The following is a 19,842-nucleotide window of genomic DNA, read 5'->3' as shown; positions in this document are numbered from 1 at the left end:
TCACACGGTGATAACAGAGCGGGGATGAGAACCCAGGCGGTGTTTATAGGTATTTATAGGTTATGTTTCTATGTCTCCAACAGTTCCACGTATAAATGAGGTTATATGTTCAGCTAAAAGCAGCTTTAGGAAATTTGACGGAGGTGAAGATAAAATCCACCTGAATGTGTGACCTAAAAAGGCAGTCATTTTGTGCGTGTGACACTGGTCAGGCTAGCCCACAGGCCCGAGGAGGAGGTCACTCGCTCTCCTGGCTCTGGGGAAGTTTGGGAAATATTGCCAGGGTTTTGGAGCAAGATAGGTCTCCAACTGTGGTGGGAATCAGAACCATGTGTGCTTGGTAAACATGCGACCCCTGGGGTCCCCACCTAAAAAGCTAACATTTCTGAAGCACTTCCTCTGTGTCAGACTACTTTGTACTCATTATCGCCTCTCTTCTTCCCGAGGGTTCTATGAGGGCCCCATCGCACAGCTGAGAAAAACGAAGCACGGACAGTGAGGTAAGTTGCGCAGGTTACCGGTTCATAAATGACGGTCAGTATCCACACCCAGGCTGGCCTGTCTCCGCGGCCAGAACTGCAAACCACATCACCCTCTGCCTTCGTTCCCCAAGATGATCTGATTCCGGTGGGTCTGGAGCAGGCCTTCGACAACCGCCCCCGGAGGTCACTGGGCCACACTTTGAGAACCACTCTGGCTTCCGTTTCAGTCAGGCTGAACGTTAGAGCCACCTGAGAAGCTTCAGAAACTATGAATACCGTTCCCTTCCCCAAACACAGCCTTTTTCAATGGGTCCAGAGTCGCCTCGCAGGTGTGGGTGACGTTCTGGTCAGCATTTTCTTTTAAGGGGACAGACAGAGTGTATATTTACCCAATCAATAACACATATGAAGACCTGCTCCGTGCCCTGTGCTGCACGGGGGCTGGGGACACAAAGGGGGGTGGGACACTGTGTGTGCCTTCCAGGAGCACAGGTGCCTGACACTTCTGGTGGGGCACAGTGTGCCCTTTCTGGGGGGAGGAGGAAGGATGCGGCTTCCTTCTTGCTTGTTCTCCTCTGGTGAGCTCCAGAAAGAGCCAGTCTCCTCGAAAGTGAAGTCCTTCTGGCTTCTCCCCGATGTGGTCCTTCGCCCTCGCCTGACAGGTCACGGCTGGTTCTCCACCCAGAACTCAGCTCCCAGAAACACAGCCCTGACAGACCACCTATATGTGGAGCTCTCACATTTTAGAGGGAGCAGACACAAGTGCTGGGCTCTTGTTAGATCTAAAGATGCCTGGAGCCCACCCCAAAAGTTCTGATTCTTAGGTCATGGGTGGGGTCTAAGGAATATGCGTTTTTTGTAAACTCCCAAATGGCTCTGCTATGCACTCAGCAGGAGAGTGGCAGGAGACCCTGGAGAGTTTGAAAAACACTGATGCCCAGGTCCATCCCTGGAGAGTCTGGTCAATACTTTCAGAAGTTCCTATGCAAGGCGTCTGGGCCTTCCAGCTGACCTTGTTTGGAATTTGGAGAGACAACCCAGGGACACTCACTCCTTGCTGCCACCAGGGCCTTGAAATAAGAAGAGAAAGGGTACCTGGGTGGTTCAGTTGGTTAAGAGCCTGACTCTTTTTTTTTTTTTTAATTTTTTTTTTCAACGTTTATTTATTTTGGGGACAGAGAGAGACAGAGCATGAACGGGGGAAGGGCAGAGAGAGAGGGAGACACAGAATCGGAAACAGGCTCCAGGCTCCGAGCCATCAGCCCAGAGCCTGACTCGGGGCTCGAACTCACGGACCGCAAGATCGTGACCTGGCCGAAGCCGGACGCTCAACCGACTGCGCCACCCAGGCGCCCCAGGAGCCTGACTCTTGATTTCAGCACAGGTCATGATCTCACGGTTTGTGAGTTCGAGCCCTGCATTGGGCTCCGTGCTGACAGTGCAGAGCCTGCTTTGGGATTCTCTGTCTCCCTCTCCCTGCCCCTCCCCTGCTCACTCTCTATCGCTCTCTCTCTCCCAAAATAAATAAATAAACATTAAAAAAATAAAGTTCAAAGGTCTTCATCAATTAAAAAAAAAAAGAAACAAGAGGAGAAGAAAACAATAGGAGGGAAGAGACGAAAAATAAAAAAGGAATAGATGAAAATAAAGAAGCCAATGAGAAGATGTGGGACAAGAGAAGTCTGGACAAGAAGTCCCCGCTGAAATCACTCATTAACTCTGAGGCATTCATCTCTTTTTCTTAATGTTTTTTCTTATTACAATAGTCATTAATTGGTTTTGAAAATTAATAGTAAAAAAGTATATGAAAACAAAAGTGAAAAATGATCTATAATCTACCTGAACAGAGATGATCACATAAGGTCTTAATATGACATATATAATGTATAATATAATATATTGTATAATATTATAATAACCATAATGTAATGTGGTATATGTTATACATACTATAATATTATTATTAATATATATTAACTAAAATACAATGAAATAGGGGCGCCTGGGTGGCTCAGTCGGTTAAGCCACTGACTTCGACTCAGGTCATGATCTGGCGGTTCGTGAGTTCGAGCCCCGCGTCGGGCTCTGTGCTGACAGCTCAGAGCCTGGAGCCTGCTTTAGATTCTTTGTTTCTCTTTCTGTCCCTACCCTGCTTGCACTCTCTCTCTCTCAAAAATAAAGAAAGATTAAAAAAATAAAATAAAATTAAATAAAATTAAACTATTCTATAATAAGATGTATTATATAAACCTGGCACTTATAATTGGTATCCTTTTTTCGACTTTATTTACTTTTCTGTTTTGCTTTCATAGAACTTATCATAAAGATTTTGTGTTCCCAGCAGCTGAAAATCTAAGTCTTAAAAGACTCAGCTTGATGCAGGAGGGTGTGTGAGTGGAACCGTGACTGGGTACCCACTTTTCCCTCCCCGTGCACACACTCCTGCGTTCATTCCCACAGAGGTGCGGATGATGCGACCCCTGCCCTACGACCCTAGACATCGTGTACCCAGATATGCACTTCACATCATACCCTCAAAGTTAGTAAAGGATCTTATTAATTGATATCACTAAATTAATTTATTAGTGCAGGATTAATTAATTCATATTAAGTGTAAAATAAGTTTCTTCCCTTTCTTCCCATTTCTGAAATCGGAATGAAAATTGGCACCAGGGGACCCGGGACGGTGACCACCCTGGGCCAAGTCGTCTCTAGGGATTCATCGCTCCCTGGCCCCCCACCTTCCCTCTCTCCAGAATAGCTCCACAGCCCTCCTTGCCATTCTCTTCTACCCCTACCCTGGCCATCCTCCCTCCTCTCCTGTCCCTGGTGCCTCAGTCGCTCTTCTCCCCACTGGGCTGAGGCTGCTGGCTTGGACAGAGGCTGTCCCTCCACAGGCGGTAGGCGATGGAAGCGGTCACGGTGAGCCAGGCCAGGTAAGGCAGCAGGAGCACGGCAGCCAGCTTGTTGATGGGATGCCAGATCAACGCTGTGCTCACCACCAGTCCGTAGAGCAGCAGCAGGTGCAGCAGGGCCTGGAGCGGGGATGGGAGTGAGGAGTGGGGTCAGGGCAGTCAGGGAGGCTGCCCTGAGAACTGAGCCCTCAACCTTTCTGCACCCCAGACCCAGTGAGCCAAGTTCCTGAGGTCTGGGCATTCGGCTGGAGCTCAGAGAAGTGTGCCCACCCATTACCTGCCTGTCCTGCATTGGTCTCTTGGGCTATCTGCTCTGGGGGCCCCAGTCGTCTCACCTGCTCCTACGCTACTTCCACTGACGAACACGGCGTGCCTTACCAGACCATGGGTGCGGGCTACGAAAAAGAGAATCAGGACAGTCCAGCTGATGGCAAGCTGCACAGCATAGAGGCCGAGAGGCAGGACCAGGGGCCTCCCAAAGCTCCCTCCCAGGTCCTTCCACACCAGGTAGGAGGCATAGCTGCAGAGAGATGGTGGCAGAACACTCAGAGGGAGGGTGTTCCATGGCAAAGGAAGGGAGCCCTCGGGCATAAGGTCTCTTGGTTTCCCAAAGGAAACCCTGTGGGCTGCTATGGGTACAAGAGTGTCTATGCGTCACTTGAGGGCCAGCGAAGAGGTGGTGGGGGGAGCTGGGCATGGTGAGGTGGGGGAGGCAATGGGGAAACTTGGAGAGGGAGAAGAAGAAGGCTGGCTGGAATCCTAGGCAGGTGCAGAGGGGACCCCCTCCCCCCACCCCACTTAAGCATTCAGATGGCACGTGCTATCCCTTTGGAGACCAGGATACAGCAGTAGCTCGGGTACAGGGTCCATGGTATGCGAAATGGGTGCTCACCCTATGACGAAGTAGATGGTTATCCACCCTGCCATCAAGACCTTGTGGGGTGGGCACCAGGGTGGCTTCTTTGGGCTGTCGTACCAACCAGATGTTCGACGGGTGAGCAACCAGACCAGGATGGGCCCCAGGTGGGGAAGAGCCACAAAGATGGTTCCTTGAGGCTGCATTCTCCTCACGGAGACCAAATCTAGGACGGCAGATGACACACTGGTGATGGGCCTCCCCCTCAGTCCTTTCCCTGTGTCTGCTTGCCTGTCTCCACATCCTACCCGATGCTATTTCCTGGCCAGAGCCCCCTCACAGGACGTCGAGTCACATTTGCCATTCTCCCCACCTTGGGCCAGCTCCCGTCAGCTCCTGTGAGCCCACACCGGGCCCTTTCTCTGGCTTCAGTGGACTTGTTTTTTCCACACCACTCATCTGGCACACAGAGGATACCGTCCCGTATTGATAACCGCTTCTGAGTGAAAGGCTCCCTTCCCCCAGCGCGTATCTGACTCCTAGAGTTCAGGTCCATGTATAACCGTCCCTCCTGCCTCCCATAGTGGGTGGCACTCGGTCAGGTACATAGCAGGCCCTTCACAGGGATGGTGCCTTAATACTGAACTCAGTCAAGCTGATATAACCAACTATGTTCAGAAAGGCAGGAGCCAGGGATCCCTGGGGGTCTTTACTAGTCAAGAACCGGCCAGCCCATCCGCCCCCAGGCTTATCTCGATATACCAGACTGGCAGACTTGGGGAGGCCCACCCAGCCTGAGCTGCTGCCCGAATTCACACTCAGCCGAGTGACACCGGGCTCCTTTCTCTGAAGGTTTCCATCTCGCCTGCCCTTCAGGCGCTGGGGAGGTCCCTCCTCCACCTCTCCCCTTCCAGAGAGGGACGGGAGCCACAAACATAAGCGCCCAGCTTTCCTGTGGCCTGACATCTCAAGGAAGCAACGGCCTGGTCTTTGAAAAGCTGCCATACTCATTTGAATGTGGAGTTGTGCACAGACCCTCCTCCAGCCAAGACCCCCATCCATATCATTCTCAGTGTCCTGCCTGTCAAGGTCCCCTGTCCATGTCCTGGAGGTTCCGGACACAGCGCTGACTAGCCCGCCCACCTGTGCATCTCTATTTATATTCCTCTGGTCCTCACTGTCCATTTGTTCATCTTCTGCCTTCCTGTCTCTTGCTGTCTCCCTCTTTCTGTTTTTCTGTTCAGTGCTGGAGGTGCCTCCCGCACCCTCCCCCATCAGGAGAAATCCTGTTCTCCACCCTCCCGATGCCTCCTCATTTCCAGGCCTGTGTTCCCCTTACCTCAGGCAGCACACTTCTCAGGCCAAGTGCTTGATGCTATATGTTGTGTGCAAGGCAGAGGAGGGTGGGGGACGGGAGAAGGGCGGAGTGAGGCTCCCATCTGGTCTGCCTTTCTCCAATGACAGGATGGTGGCATTGGCTGGGGTGTATGGAAGGCTGGCTGCCTGCATGGTCCTGAAGGGTTTCATTTAGCAGAGCCCCCCCTGGTCTACTAGACTTGGCCTCTGGAGTGGGCCCCTTGATAGAAGGGTTGAGGCTTTGGCTCTGTGACACCCGGACTTCTGGGCGGGCTCAGCCTCAGGCTACAAGACTTCTGAAACCTGTGGTATGCACATTCCATGAGCTGGCTTTGTGTCCACGGGTGGTGCAGACCCTCAGATTTCCCCAGGACTTTCCTGTAACTGGGATTATCCCCAAGGGGGGCAAGCATCAGCTTTGGAAAGGAGTTCATGATATATGGACACGGGTTATAGCCTAGTTGGCATGGGCCTTCCCCTCTCAGAACTCGAGCTTGACGGATTTTCACAAATCCCTACAACTTCATGACTCAGAGGACAAAGCAGCCTCCTGTGTGACTCAGACAGAGCTTTGTCCAGCAAAGACTAACACCTACCCTTTTCATACCTATAAAATTCCAAGCGCCTCTCCTTTGCTAGTCCTTTACTCATGAGGTCCCCTTCCCAGATTGGCTGCTCGCCATTGCTCCTTTGCCCCATCTCTCCACTCTGGGGACCTGGGCACCCCTGGGAGGAGTTTACCCCATCCTCTCTCTTCTACCTTGGGGAAGGTGGTGGAAGGGAGGGGGTTGCAGTAGGGGACAGGAGGCTGGAGAATCATTAACTGAGATGAAATCAGTGGCGGTTACTTATTTTCTATGAGATAATTGGGGCAGGGGTGTGCTGGGGAGCTCACCATGGTCCCCAACTGCAGGAGGCCAGCCCTCGGTGACAAGAGTTGCCGCTCATGGAGCACCCATTTTGGGGCGAGCATTTTACAGTTATTAGCTCAATAATGACCATGTTTATTCCTCACGAGGTAGATATTATTGCCTGCATTTGACAAACAAGGGAAAGGAGGCTCAGAGGGGTTGGGTAACTTGCCTAAGATTATACAGTGGACAAGTGAGTCACCTGTGTTCAGTGTCAGTAGACTGGCCCCAAAACACATTCTCTTTGAGCTGGTCTACACACTCATTCCACAAGTCTGCCTTTCTTTTCTTTTTTCTTTCTTTCTTTCTTTCTTTCTTTCTTTCTTTCTTTCTTTCTTGTTCATTTATTTATTTTGAGAGAAATTGAGAGAGAGACAGAGCACACGAGCAGGGGAGGGGCAGAGAGAGAATCCCAAGCAGGGGCCATACTTACCAGCGCAGAGCCCGATACAGGGCTCGAACTCATGAACGATGAGATCATGAGCTGAGCTGAAGTCAAGAGCCAGAGGCTTAACTGAGCCACCCAGGAGCCCCTCAACAAGTCTTTCTTAAATACCTGCTATGGACCAGGCTGTACCAGGAGCTAAGAGTACAAGAGCAAACAGCTGAAAACAACAACAACAACAACAACAACAAAAATCTGTCCGTCTTCACAGGGATCCTTCATTCCAGTGGCACTATCTTTCCCAGGCAGAATTTCTATGAAAGGACTCAGGTTGGCAAATAGCCCAAAGACAGCTCTCCCCCAAGTGCAGTGTCCCTGCCAACTCTGAGTGTGGGCAGGGAGCAGATAGGGGAACACCCAGTGCTGCCAGCACCTTGTGAGTCGTTAACCCTCTCAGTGCCTCCTCTGTCATCTCTGTGCAGGAAAGGGTGGAACTAGACAAGGTCTAAGCTCCTGGACCAGCGGCATTGGCATCACCCGGGAGCTTTTTAGAGATGCAGAATCTCGGGCTCTGGCTCAGACCTATGGGATCGGGACCCACGTTTTAACCCAATGCCTCATGTGGTTTGTGTGCACACTATAGTTTGAGAAGCTCCTGTTAGGGGTCCCTCCTCTTACCTTCTGCCGGCTGTCAGTTCAATAGCCTCTGGCTGGGGCAGCCACTCACCAGCAGAGGGCATTGTAGGGAGGGGTTCACCTGTCCCCAGGTTTTCTCTTTCTCTGTCTCCTCCCTCCCAGACCCAGACTATTAAGACCTCTGACTTCTGGGATCCTCAGCTACTCCACTCCCCTGCCTTGGCTGGACTTTGCCAATAGACAGGGACAGATTCCCCCACCCCTCTTTAGGTCACTGGGAGGGAGGACTTTGCCGGGAAGCTCCGGGCCACTCCTGCCCGGATTCCCCGCCCACCTCCACTTGTCTGCTGGCCCGGTGACAGAGTCTGACTGACTGCTCTGTTTCCAGACAAGGAACTGCTATTCCTGGATGAGCAGGGGGGCCTCTGGGAGCACCCACACAGTAAGGTGAGCACCCCCTGGGGCAGATAGACATGGGGTGGACATTGCAATGGAGCCATCTGGGGTACAGGGGAGGAGCCAGGCCAGCTGAGCCAGCCCTGCCAGAGCGTGGAGAGCCTCCACTGGAGGAGGAGAGGGGAGAGGGCAAATGTCCAGTGGGCGTGAGGACCCGAGAGGTAGTTGTATGCACTATGGAAATGTATACTACGCTGAAAGAATGTTGCCTGTGACAGGTTTGGACTCATCCATCCTGGTACTTTTTTTTTTTTTTCAACGTTTATTTATTTTTGGGACAGAGAGACACAGAGCATGAACGGGGGAGGGGCAGAGAGAGAGGGAGACACAGAATCGGAAACAGGCTCCAGGCTCTGAGCCATCAGCCCAGAGCCCGACGCGGGGCTCGAACTCACGGACCGCGAGATCGTGACCTGGCTGAAGTCGGACGCTTAACCGACTGCGCCACCCAGGCACCTGCATCCTGGTACTTTTTACATGCTTCAATAACGAGATCTATCAGGGCTTGAGTGGGCATGGTAAAAGCCAGTGATGTGGGAGAAGGGTTGAGAATTTCCTCAAAGGACGTGAGAAAAGCTTTGCAGCAGGAGCCCAGATCTTCGTGCTGGAGGAGGCAACTCCCTAGAGACAGGTGAGGGCAGCATTCTAAAGGACCCTTATCTTGGGGACCTGCTACCTGGGATGAGCTGGGGGCAGGAGCAAGACAAACTGGAGACACGGGTACTAAGGAGTCAGGGGGTCGGGAAGGTCCAGGCTACATCTAGCTGGTTACCCTGCTGCAGATTCAGGCCTACCTCCTCTTGGGGTTAGGGGGCTGATGGAGTGAGGGCCTAGCAGCTTGGAGAGCTATGAACCTGGGGGAAAGGTGGCTGAGCTGGGGGAGAGTTAATGAGTGGGCTTCCCATGAGAGGCCCCTCTAGGCTTTAGGGAGGAATATGCCAACTCTTCCAGGTTGGCAGGCTGGACAAGGAGATTCTGCTGTGTCACCCAATGGGGTGGAGGGGGTTTGGACTCTGGTCCTTGGAGGCTCCAGGAAGGTTGTTGCTACAGAAACAAAGCAGAGTCCCTCTTTTCTTTCATGCTAGCTAGCCCATCACCTGCCACGGGTGCCTTTGTGGGCAGGGGGCGGTAGGGATATCACTCCCTATGGAGCCGAGGTTATACCGTTCGGTGTTTTTATTTATTTTTACTTTATTTGTGTTTCTTGCTCTTGCAACTTCCTGTCATCTCGAAGTGCAAAGGAAGAGAGACCCTGGGGAAAAAGAAGGGGCCTGGAGAGAGAGGTAGTGTTTCTGGAACACCGCTGTCATCCCTGTTCATCCTTCCCTCTGCCTTCGCTTGTAGCTTAATAACCCCTCATACATCCTCACCGTGGGGAGAAAACTTGGCTTCCTTATCTATGACATGGAGATAAAAATAACACCTAGCTCACAGACCACTGTGAGGATCAAATGAGTTAGGCCCCACAGAGCGCTCTAACACGGTGGCGTAGAGCAAAGCTCCATAAAAGTTAGCTGTTACTAGCGCAGTTATAATTCCAATTATCTTTAATGTCAAAGAACCAAAAGGAACGGATGCACCATAAAGGGAGGCTGACTGCTCCAACCCCCCTTTCCCACCAGATGGGGGGGTCCTGCCAGCTCGTCCACTTGACTTGTGTGCCCTGCAAGAGGCTTGGCTGGGGCACTTTTTCTGCAGGGTTGAGTTTTAAGGCAAAAGGAACAACGTCACACCTTCCTCCCTGGCTACGTTTTCAATGAGGACACGGGTGTGGGGCGGCGGGGAATAGATCCCACCCCAGTCCTAAGCCTGAGGATACAGATGAATTTCTTCCCTTGTCTGGGAGAACCTAAGGAAAGGGGCTTGGGTTTCGTGGGCCCTGAGGAAGGAAGGAAGAAGGAGGGCAAGGGAGGAGCTGGTGGTGTCTTGGGGCAAGGCCTGAGCGCCGGGCCCGGGTGTGAGTGAAGGGGCTGGAGATGAATGGATGCCAGAAGCCTTTCTAGCGCAGACCCTAGTGAATCAACCCCGGGGATCCCGAGGACTTTGAAAGAGGCCATATATCTCACAGAACTCAGCGGCAGAGTGAATGAGTCACATTCCCTCAGAAGCTCCGCGTAAGACGTCATCTTTGTCACGACTGAACTTCCCGCAGTGTGTGCTCCACGTGTTCTGAGCACCAGCCCGGAGGGGGTGGGAAAACCACGCGTGACAGCATGTAGTCAAGGGTTGCTCAATAAGGTGGGATGACAGCAGGGAGAAAGTTCCGAGGGGTGAGACTGTCAAGGGTGGGTGAGCCGGGGGGGAGGTGCTGTGGAGCAGGAGGGGGGGTCCAGGTGGGTGGAAGAGGCAGGTGGGGAGAAGAGCGGGAGGGAGCAAGGGCCAAGAGGTTGGAACTAGACAGGTGGGAGGCGCACAGCCTGGCAGGAGTGCAGGGTGCTGGAAATCAAGGGAGGAAGTGGGAAAGTATGAGCGAGAGGAGGTAGACCCTGGAGGACCCCCCGAAGGAAGGTGTGGCATCCTTATGGGGGAGGCTGCTGGAAGGGCCAGGTTCCAGTCTGAGGCCCCCCGCTGGTAACCAGGTGAGCAGGCAGTGTGTGCTTTGGCCTGGCCTCAGTCCAGTCTCACTGGAGGCTCCCACTTGTGTTTTTCTTTCTCTTTTTGCTTCCACTTTTGACTTTGTTACCCCTATCATATTTCACATATCCCTGTGACCGCCTTCAGACCTTTCTGGTAGCAGGTGTGTGTGGGGGGGGGTGGAGGGTGGAGGCATGAAGAAAGAAAACTATTTGGGCCAGTGCATTGTCATCTACAAATGCTTTTCACGTGATCTCGTGCTATCCTCACAATTGCTCTGCTCTCAGAGGTAATTATTTCTTTGCTTTGGATAGCTCTTAAAAAGAATGACAAAGTTAATATAAAAGGCTTGGGGTGGAAAATTCAAATACAGAAGAAAAGAGTTCGAGAAAACGGACGGTCCTACTTTCCACCTTCCACCCTCTCAATTTCCTGTCTCTTTCGGTAGTGATGGGTGTGAATAGTTTGGGGGTGTATCCTCTCAGCCCTGCGTTGCCCAAGACAGGAGTCACCAGCATGTGTGGCTGCTGAGCACATGAACTAGAGTACGTCCCAACTGCGATGTGCTGGAAGTGTAAAATACACAGGGATTTCAGAGACCTAGTATGAAAACAGAATGAAAACTAATGCAATAATTTTGTATTGATTTCCTCTCAAAATGATGATGTTTTGAATATATTGGGTTACATAAAATCTATTATTAAAATTAATTCCTCCTGGTTTTTTCTTTTTGGCCTTTTTAATGTCCCTAGAAAGTTTAAAATTACATTTGTGGCTTACATCGTTTTTACTGCATAGCACTGCCCCAGACCTTTCTCCGTAATTGACATGTATACACCCATAAATATGTATCTGTACTTGTATATAGTTCTGTTACCTACATTAACGAGATCAGAGGATGTCTACTTCTCCGTAACTTGCTTTCCCCCTTAAAGATTTTTCTGTAAAGATCAAGATGGATATTCTGACATATGCAGAAACTATGGCACATTAAGCAATACGGCAAACTCTCTCAGCCAGTGACCAAGGCGGCATTTGAATTTACATCATGTAACTCCAAACCCAAGCTCTTTCTGCCTCAGAGGAGTCTAATTTGACATAATAGGCCATGGGGAGCGACGGTAGGTTCTTGAGTAAGACGTAGATAGGTGAGGTCCCGTTAAAGGAATTGATGGAGGAGTCACTACAATGAAGACAATTTGCTCCCTCATCGCAGCCACTTGGGGGCCAAGTCTTGGCCTCCATGATGTTACAAAGGTTCACCTGGCACTGACCTCTTTTGTCCTCCAGGTTCTTGGCCTTGGCTGGCACAGGGGTGCACGGGGGCTGGCAGCATCAAATGACCAGGTGGATGTGCTCCCATGAGTGCTCCTTCCAACCTGCCCAGTTCCTACTGCTGGTGGGGGTCCCGGTGGCGAGTGCCCTCCTTCTGGTCCAGTGCCTCCGATGGCACTGTCCTCGCTGGCTGCTGGGGGCCTTTTGGAAGCTGGATAACCAAGAGGAGCCAGTGTCCCATCCCACTCCTCTACCAGAAAATGAGTCCCCAAGGCAGTGCCCGCCAGCCACACTGCCGGAGATGGCTGCCTTCTACCAGGAACTGCATACACCCACTCAAGGCCAGACCGTCGTCCGTCAGCTGATGCACAAGCTGTTGGTGTTTTCGGCCCGAGAGGTGGATCACCGCGGTGGCTGCCTGATGCTCCGGGATATGGGCATCTCTCTGCTCATCCCGCCAGGTAACAGCACCCTCTCCCTTCTCAGCATATAGTTGTTTGTTGCGTGTTGTACAAGGGCATCGCGCCTAAGGGAGCATCATTCGTAGACATCGCCATAATTTTGAAAATTGTTTATATTTTTAGTATGGCTTTATTGACTCCAAAGATGGATAGATTACATATTTTTATGACAGCTTCCTGACAGGTGGAAGTAGAGTGTCTGGTAGTAACGAACGGTGTGTTATGACAATTCTCCATCAAGGAGAGTGTCTGGAGCAAGAGCACCTTTTGCAAATTTGCAAACTCCCACAGGCCCCCACTGGGCTGGCGGCATCCCTGGAAGGAAGGAGGGTGGCTTGCTGAGGCTTACACCGCAAGCCGGCTCACAGTCTTTCTCTCCTTCCACACTGCCTCGCCCAGTGCCCTGCGAGGCACCCTCTCTCTTTGGCTCCTGTCCCACCTCCCCTCCCGCTGTGGCCTGGCCCATTCTGGGGTGGCGGGGTGCCTGCCTGCCAGGCTTGTCTCAACGCTTATTCTCCCCAGGTGCTGTGGCTGTGGGCCGCCAGGAGCGGGTATCGCTGATCCTGGTGTGGGACTTGTTGGATGCCCCGTCGTTGTCCCGAGCCCAGGGGCTGGTGAGCCCTGTGGTGGCATGTGGCCCCCACGGGGCCTCCTTCCTGCAGCCCTGCACCCTCACGTTCAAGCACTGTGCCCAGCAGCCCCGCCATGCACGGACTTACAGCAGCAACACGACCCTGCTCGATGCCAAGGTCTGGAGGCCCCTAGGGCAGCCAGGGGCCCACACGTCTAGGGACGAGTGTCGCATCCGCCTCTCTCACTTCAGGTAGGCCTGTCGGCCCAGTCTTCCTGCCTGTGTTCTCTGTCTGCCTCACCCCCATCTCTCTCTATGGAATTGCCCCTTGATCTGTTCCAGATGCTCCACAAATCCCTTATCGCCCGGTGTCCCTTCCTGGTCCCTCTGTCCTAGTGGGTAGGGCAGCTTGTCTCACTCAAACCCTGTCCAGGATTAGCAACCTGCTGTAGTTTCTCTGCCTGCCTGCAACCACAACCCCAGCCCTCTGTCTGGAAGGGGCCTGACCCATCCCCACCTTTGTCTCTCTAAAACTGTTTCTACCCTGTGCCCCTGTTCAAGACTGTCCCTGAACTGTCCAGGGCCGCCTGTCCTCTTCAGTTTTCAAAGACCCCCTCCCATCGCATGTCTGTCCTCAGCTCTGTCTTTCTAGAACCACCGGCCCTTCTGCCGCTCCTTCCTACCCCTGCGCAGAGCAGGGCCAGCTGTGTGTGGGTCCCCTGGGAAGCATAGTGGCCCTGGAACCCACCTCTCCTCTCTCTCGTGCTGGAGGACGCTTGATGGCTCTTCTCCCCATTCGGTGATGCTCCCCATTAAAAGTGACCTGACTCACTTTTAATCCCCCCACCTGCCTGACACCCTGCCACTTCCTCTCTGTCCATGCCCCACGCCGCTCTCCTTGGATCCTCGCGCAGGAGGAGCCTGGCAGCAGGTGCACCGGGGTCCCAGCCTCTCCTGTCACCGTCTTTCTCTGCAGCCTCTACACCTGTGTGCTGGAGGCGCCCGCAGGCTGGGAAGCCCGCAAATGGCTGCAGCTGGCTGTGTTCTGCTCGCCGCTGGTGCCGGGACAGTCCCACCTGCAGCTGCGCATCTACTTTCTCAACAACACGCCCTGCGCCCTGCAGTGGGCCATGGCCAACGAGCAGCCCCACGGTGGTCGCCTGCGCGGGCCCTGCCAGCTCTTCGACTTCACAGGGGCCCGAGGGGACCAGTGCCTGAAGCTCAAGTACATCTCTGAGGGTGAGGGAGGGGGCTTCTGGGGGGGCACTAGAGGGAGGGGTCTGGACCTCCCCCTGGGTAGAAATCTGGGATCCTCAAGGTTCTTTCAGAGACTCCTGGGCAGGCAACAGCTTCCAGGGACCCCTGGTTTCTGTGGCTGCCTCCAGGAGCCCCAGGCTTTGCCCACTCCCACCCTCTGTGGCCCACTCAGCCCTGGCCCCTCCATGGGAGGATAGGATGATGCAGGGGTGGGGGAAGGGGAGGGGAGGCTTTTATTGTCCCACCTGGCTGGGGGCCCGGTATCTAAGGAGGAGTCCTAGTCTTCTCTGCCCTCCTTCCTCTGTGGCACCTGCTGGTGCACTTGCTCACGGGGCCTGGGATGTCTGTGTGGTTTGTGGACAGATGCGTGGCTGCTCGGTGGGAGGCGGGAGGCCTGTGCGCTGTGTGCGTGTGGGAGGTGTGTGGTGCTAGGGAAGGCTGCTCGCAGGGTCCTGGCCAGGCTCTGAGGACTCCCATCCACTTGAGACCCCCTCCTGCTTTCGCTCCCTCCTCGTCCCTCCCCACAGCACCCTGCACAAAATAGGATTCCTCCAAACACTTGTGGAAGACCCCACTTTCTGAGGCCCTCCGCTCTGCCTCCTCCCCAGGTTGGGAGAACGTGGATGAGAGCAGTTGCCAGCTGGTTCCCCATCTCCACATCTGGCATGGAAAGTGCCCCTTCCGTTCCTTCTGCTTCCGGAGGAAAGCAGGTAGTTCAGGGGCCCTGTCCCCTCCCCGCCCCTTCCCCTCGCCCCTCTGTGGCTCCCCATTTGATCAGGCCTGCGTGCAGACCTTCTCTAAAAGGCGAGGAGCCACAACTGATCTTTGCGGAGAGAAAGATGGAAGGTCCTGCCCAATGTCTTCAGATTTCCAAAGCCTTACTGTGGAGTCCCTTTCACTTCCCCTGCTGTCTTGCACCGGGCCTTTCCCTCTCATGCCTGCCATGTCCTCTCCTCTTTGTAGCCAATGAGAATGAGGACTGCTCAGCGCTTACCAGTGAGATCATTGTCACCATGCATACCTTCCAGGACGTGAGTTGGAGCTGAGGGGCAGAGGGGAAGGGCAGGGCCTGGAGGAGTCCTGGGCAAAGTGGGCGAGGGGTCTGGTGCCCAGTAAGTATGGCCCCAATCCACATAATTCAGCAGGTGGTTGGCATTCTTCCAGGGGCTTAGACCATCTGGCCTCCAAGCTACCCTTTATTCCCTGACTCTCTCTTGTCTATCCATGGATGAATCCAGTAGGAGGGTAAAAGAACCAAACCCTGGATGAACTTCTTCTCTTGGCCCAGAGGGACTTGGGCATCCAGGAGAAGTGGTTTCTTTCTAGGCTGAGTATATGCATCTGAGAGATGATGTTGTGTATCTTCAGTGAGAAGAGCAACCAGGGAGAGGATCTCGAGTAGGTGGGATGGGAGTTAAATATCTGACTCTCCGAAGGGGGAAGGTTTGAAGAAATCAGGGTTGAGAATCTTTGGGGAACCATGGTGGTATCTTGGTGGAGAGTAAGCAGATAGCTCTCAGGTTGTCCCCTGCAAGGAGGAACCAAGGGCTGGGGGGAAGGAGACACATGTGCCTGAGTTTAGGGTCCCTATTTTTGGAATAGGGGACATGCCCTATGACCTCACCCAGACTTCTCCTGGTATGTTAGGATGCACCATGTTTGGTCTTCATGTCTCAGCTCCCAAAGAACTCAGTAGGGAAACTTAAAGGTGAAAGTTCTGGGGCCAGGGAAGCAGAGGGTAGGGGGTCCTGATATCTCCTGGTAAAGTAGCTCTGGACATGGGGAATGGAGGCAGGTTCCCTAGTTTCATTCAGGGGATGTCTCATGATGCCTAAATGGGTTCCCTGACCCTCTGTTGGCTCAGGGCATGGAGACCAAGTACATGGAAATCCTCAGATTCCAGGCATCAGAGGAAGAATCCTGGGCGGTGCCACCCCCTGTCTCTCAGCCACCCCCATGCAACAGGTGAGGTGGGGTGGCCTGGGCTGCTGACTGGGGGACTTTTGAGATTCCTGCCCCAGTGCCCACAGAGGGTGCATACACAATTCAGGGTGTGTGTGTGGAACGGACTGGGTTTCTCTGATCCCCCTCTCTGAGGGCCCCCTCTGCCCCAGGCTGCCTCCAGAGCTCTTTGAGCAGCTGCAAATGTTGTTGGAGCCAAACAGCATCACGGGCAATGACTGGCGTCGACTGGCCTCCCACTTGGGGCTCTGCGGCATGAAAATCCGGTAAGAGGAGTGGGGTCTGCGCATGGGAGAGGAGGGTGAACTGGGGTCGGAGGCTCTCAGGACAACTTGAGGACTGCAGCACAGATAAGGAAGCAACTTAAAAGTCTGAGAATGGCTACTCCGCACCCCGTTCCCCATGATAGAGCAGCTCTATTTATTACTGTATTCTCAGTACCTAGAATGATGCCTTGGCCCATAAGTAGGTGCCCAATAAATATTTAAAAATGAATCAATTAATGCATAAGTCATTGGGTACGTACTGAGTGCTTGACATGCTGTGCCCTGAGGGGTAGAATGCACACCGTAAGGTAATGTGTATAAAGCATGTAGCTGAGTGCCTGGCACATGTTAATTCAATACATGTTAGTAGTAATGGGGGCAGGGGGCAATGCAACCATGGTCTCTGTCAACAGCAATCAGTAGGAGAACAATTCTGAGCTAAGCTCCAGAACCCAGACTGTGAGTGTGGTGGTCAGGAAGGACTTCACCCAGGAGATGGGACTAGGACTGGACCCAGCTGAAAGCAAAGTGGATTTAAAAATCACCTACCTATTAAATGTTTATCAAGTACCCATTTGTGTGGAGGGAAGAGCACAACTGTTTGTGAGTGTGCTGTGTGCAAGGTGGGAAGGGGATGGGCCCACAGAAGGATGGGGGCTGGGAGAAAAGGTCAGAAGAAAAGGGCAACGCCAAGCTATGGATGAGCCCGGGGTCTGGAGTATGGGTTTGGTTGGTACTGGAAAGAGACCCCGAAAGGTTTTTGAGCAGGGGAGGGTCATGGTGAAGCCTGGTTTCGAGCAGCTGTTTCCCGAGTGGTGGGCAGGATGTGGTGGCCTGGGAGAGAGGGAGGGGGAGGGGAAATGGAGAAGGCAATGACAGACCATGTGAGCTGGAGGCAATTCTCTCGTCCGAGCCCTCGGTGAAGGAGGAGGAGGCTGGGGCCTAGAGAGAAGTAGCCTTTGAGCCAGGACAAGCTCAGATCTCAAGGTCCGGGGCCCTCCCACCACCCAGGTGCCCTGGAAGGCAGGCAAGAGCAGGATGAGGGCCAGAGCTGGAGGGCGGGGTGGGGGGGGGGAGGGGTGGATCTGGCTCCAGTGCATCGCCCATCCCCCATCCCGCCAGGTTCCTGTCCTGCCAGCGCAGCCCAGCTGCAGCCATCCTGGAGCTGTTTGAGGAGCAGAACGGCAGCCTGCAGGAACTGCACTACCTCATGACCGTCATGGAGCGGCTGGACTGCGCCTCGGCCATCCAGAACTACTTGAGCGGGACGCACGGCGGTGGGGGCGCCCAGGAGAACCAGGGCTTGGAACTGGACGAGAAGCTCTGAGCGCCCCCAGGGGGCAGGGTGGGGACCTCCTCGCAGCACTCTGGGCACCTGGGGGCCCCCCGACACCGAGGGAGAGCGCGGCAGCTGCTTCTGGCCGCGCCCACCGACCTCATCAGAACCCTCAGACGGTGGCTGTGGCCACCGTGAGACCAGGGGGCGGTGGGAGGGGGGGCACTGTCAGCTTCCCTGGCGCGATCCTAGAGACCAGCTTCGTGCTGCGAACGGGTCCCATCCTGGTCGCCAGGGGGCGCAGGAGCCCAGGAGATGGCCCTGGCATGGCCAGCCTCTAGGAAGCTGTTGCCTAGACCCAGTGGACTGTTAGGCTGCCCTGTCGGCACTCCTTGGGGACGGGCCAGTTCACAAGGATTCGCTGCGCACTTAGTGATACTCTGCATCGGACTGGGTATCACGGGGAATCCTGGCATGGAGGAAATGGGGCTTGGAGCTTGACAAACCCGCAGTTCTCTTGTGGGAGTCAAGATGCCCTCATGGACGAGAGGCTATTTCCAAAACAGCAGTGCCCTGGGGTTAGGGGATGTGGGCGTGCTTTAGGAGCTGAGACGGGAGGCAGCGGGGCGTGGGCTGGAGCAGGAGAAGGCTTCATGGAGGATGCTGGAGAAAGGGTTGGGACGAGCATAGAGTGGTTCAGCCGTCTTTGGGTGGGGATAGAGGGTGATGGTGGCTGGACTTACAGTAGGAGCCAAGAGTGAGCATGGGTGTGCGGGGAGGGTTCAAGGTCAGTCATGCCGGCTGTCCACCTGTCTCCTTTGTCTTCCTTTGTCTCTCTCTCTTCCCATCCTTGCCTTGTCTTCCTTTCTTTCTGCCATTATCTCTGTCATAAAACATCAATGCTGACAAGAAACTACAAGATTAACATTCGTGCCCAACCTTTTTACCTCTTTATCTGGAACTGTGTGAGTTTTCAGTGTCTCTGGTTCCATTTTGCTGTCACCATTTTCTGCAGTCTCTGCATCCCTGAATCTGTGTGTTAGTCTCTGTCTTAGCATCTCTTTGCCTCTACCGAGTCACTGGGCCTGCCTTTGAGGGTTTCCTTCACCCTCGGAAACCCTCAGTCATTCCCCTCAGGCAAGTGTCTCTGGGCCAATGTCATGTATCAAAGGCAATGAAAGGACACTGGGCTACCCTAGGAATGGGGGTGGGGGTGTGGATTTTACCCTGTGAATCAAGATCCAATTTAGGGTCAGGAAATAAACAATAGGGATTAAAGAACATGCCATTCAGTCAACAAATATTTATTCTGTGCCTACGATGTGTTAGACACTGTACAGAAAAGAGATCAGTGGGCTGGGTCCTGAAAAGAGAACAAAGGATTTGACTCCATTCTAGCAATGTTTTTGTTTGCAAACAGGTATTGTTAAATTTTTTTTTTAAGGGCAGGCAAGCAATCTCTCTACTAGCAATTTGCTTTTGTATTTAATGAAAAGATATTAAAGCTTTTTCTATGATAAACAATATTGTATAATAATAAAATACGAAAATTTCGTTTCTTTGTTGCTAACTGTATTTTGCTCAGATTGATAAATTTGGATGTGGGTATGAATGGTTTTATTTGGTCAGATTATAGCAGTCGGGGCTGCTTAGAGGCAAGCATTTGGTAGATTGTGCTTCTGGTAGGCATATCGTCTGGGTTCAGCATGGTCAATCAGGGAGGGTCTCTTCCCTTTCTGTTAGAAGTGAACCTGCAGGGTGGGGTCCCTTCACCTCTTCCCTCTTGCTTGGTGTTCCACCCTTTTGGTTGGTGCCTCGGTCTTCCCCACTTCTTGGCTCAGAAGCAACTGTCTGTCCTGGAATCCGGGTAGGGCTTCCTCCTTTTCTCCCATGTCTCTTCCTTACTCTCCACGTCAGCCCAAGGCATCTTTATCTTGTGTTCCTCCCTACCTTGGAACAAATAATTTTAAGAGTTTCAAGTCTTCTGGTGCATCAAAGTCACGGGGGTTTCTGTGCTGGGACAGGATGCCTCTGGCCCCTGCTCTAATTCCTCAGAACGGGCTGGTACTTGCAGTGCCTGGAAAAAGGAGCTTGGAAATCTACAGGTGGGTGGCAGGCGGCCCCATCCCTGGAGGGTGGATTCTTCCTTTCTTAAATCGGACCTGCTTGGTGTGTTTTTGCCAGCACCCAAAGCTGAGAGCTG

General features: G+C 53.2%; 2 protein-coding genes across 10 annotated transcripts; one reads left to right on the top strand and one right to left on the bottom strand.

Moving 5' to 3' along the window:
• The first annotated feature begins 405 nt into the window (after positions 1-405).
• Positions 406-19,156, top strand: UNC5CL (unc-5 family C-terminal like). Of its 7 annotated transcripts, none has more exons than XM_047860563.1 (10): positions 7,947-7,988; positions 9,232-9,280; positions 11,862-12,307; positions 12,830-13,130; positions 13,855-14,117; positions 14,744-14,845; positions 15,099-15,166; positions 16,000-16,100; positions 16,250-16,363; positions 17,486-19,156. In XM_047860563.1, the coding sequence occupies exons 3-10, from the start codon at positions 11,911-11,913 to the stop codon at positions 17,688-17,690; spliced, it is 1,551 nt and encodes a 516-aa protein (XP_047716519.1). In that variant the 5' UTR covers positions 7,947-7,988; positions 9,232-9,280; positions 11,862-11,910; the 3' UTR covers positions 17,691-19,156. The 7 variants fall into 7 exon arrangements, with proteins under 7 accessions (XP_047716522.1, XP_047716518.1, XP_047716519.1 ...); XM_047860565.1 differs by lacking the exon at positions 7,947-7,988 and adding an exon at positions 8,394-8,628; XM_047860566.1 differs by lacking the exons at positions 7,947-7,988; positions 9,232-9,280 and adding an exon at positions 406-500.
• Positions 2,605-7,775, bottom strand: TSPO2 (translocator protein 2). Of its 3 annotated transcripts, XM_047860569.1 has the most exons (5): positions 7,584-7,763; positions 5,593-6,641; positions 4,290-4,479; positions 3,776-3,917; positions 2,605-3,517 (listed from the first exon to the last, which is right to left on the bottom strand). In XM_047860569.1, the coding sequence occupies exons 3-5, from the start codon at positions 4,457-4,459 to the stop codon at positions 3,317-3,319; spliced, it is 513 nt and encodes a 170-aa protein (XP_047716525.1). In that variant the 5' UTR covers positions 4,460-4,479; positions 5,593-6,641; positions 7,584-7,763; the 3' UTR covers positions 2,605-3,316. The 3 variants fall into 3 exon arrangements, with proteins under 3 accessions (XP_047716525.1, XP_047716526.1, XP_047716527.1); XM_047860570.1 differs by lacking the exon at positions 5,593-6,641 and having other exon boundaries at positions 7,584-7,764; XM_047860571.1 differs by lacking the exons at positions 3,776-3,917; positions 5,593-6,641 and having other exon boundaries at positions 7,584-7,775.
• Positions 19,157-19,842: the final 686 nt, after the last annotated feature.

Source organism: Prionailurus viverrinus, chromosome B2, assembly GCF_022837055.1.
Source record: "Prionailurus viverrinus isolate Anna chromosome B2, UM_Priviv_1.0, whole genome shotgun sequence".
Classification (NCBI taxonomy): domain Eukaryota; kingdom Metazoa; phylum Chordata; class Mammalia; order Carnivora; family Felidae; genus Prionailurus; species Prionailurus viverrinus.
Note: the sequence above shows the minus strand (reverse complement) of the source record. Positions and strands in the feature narration are given on the sequence as shown.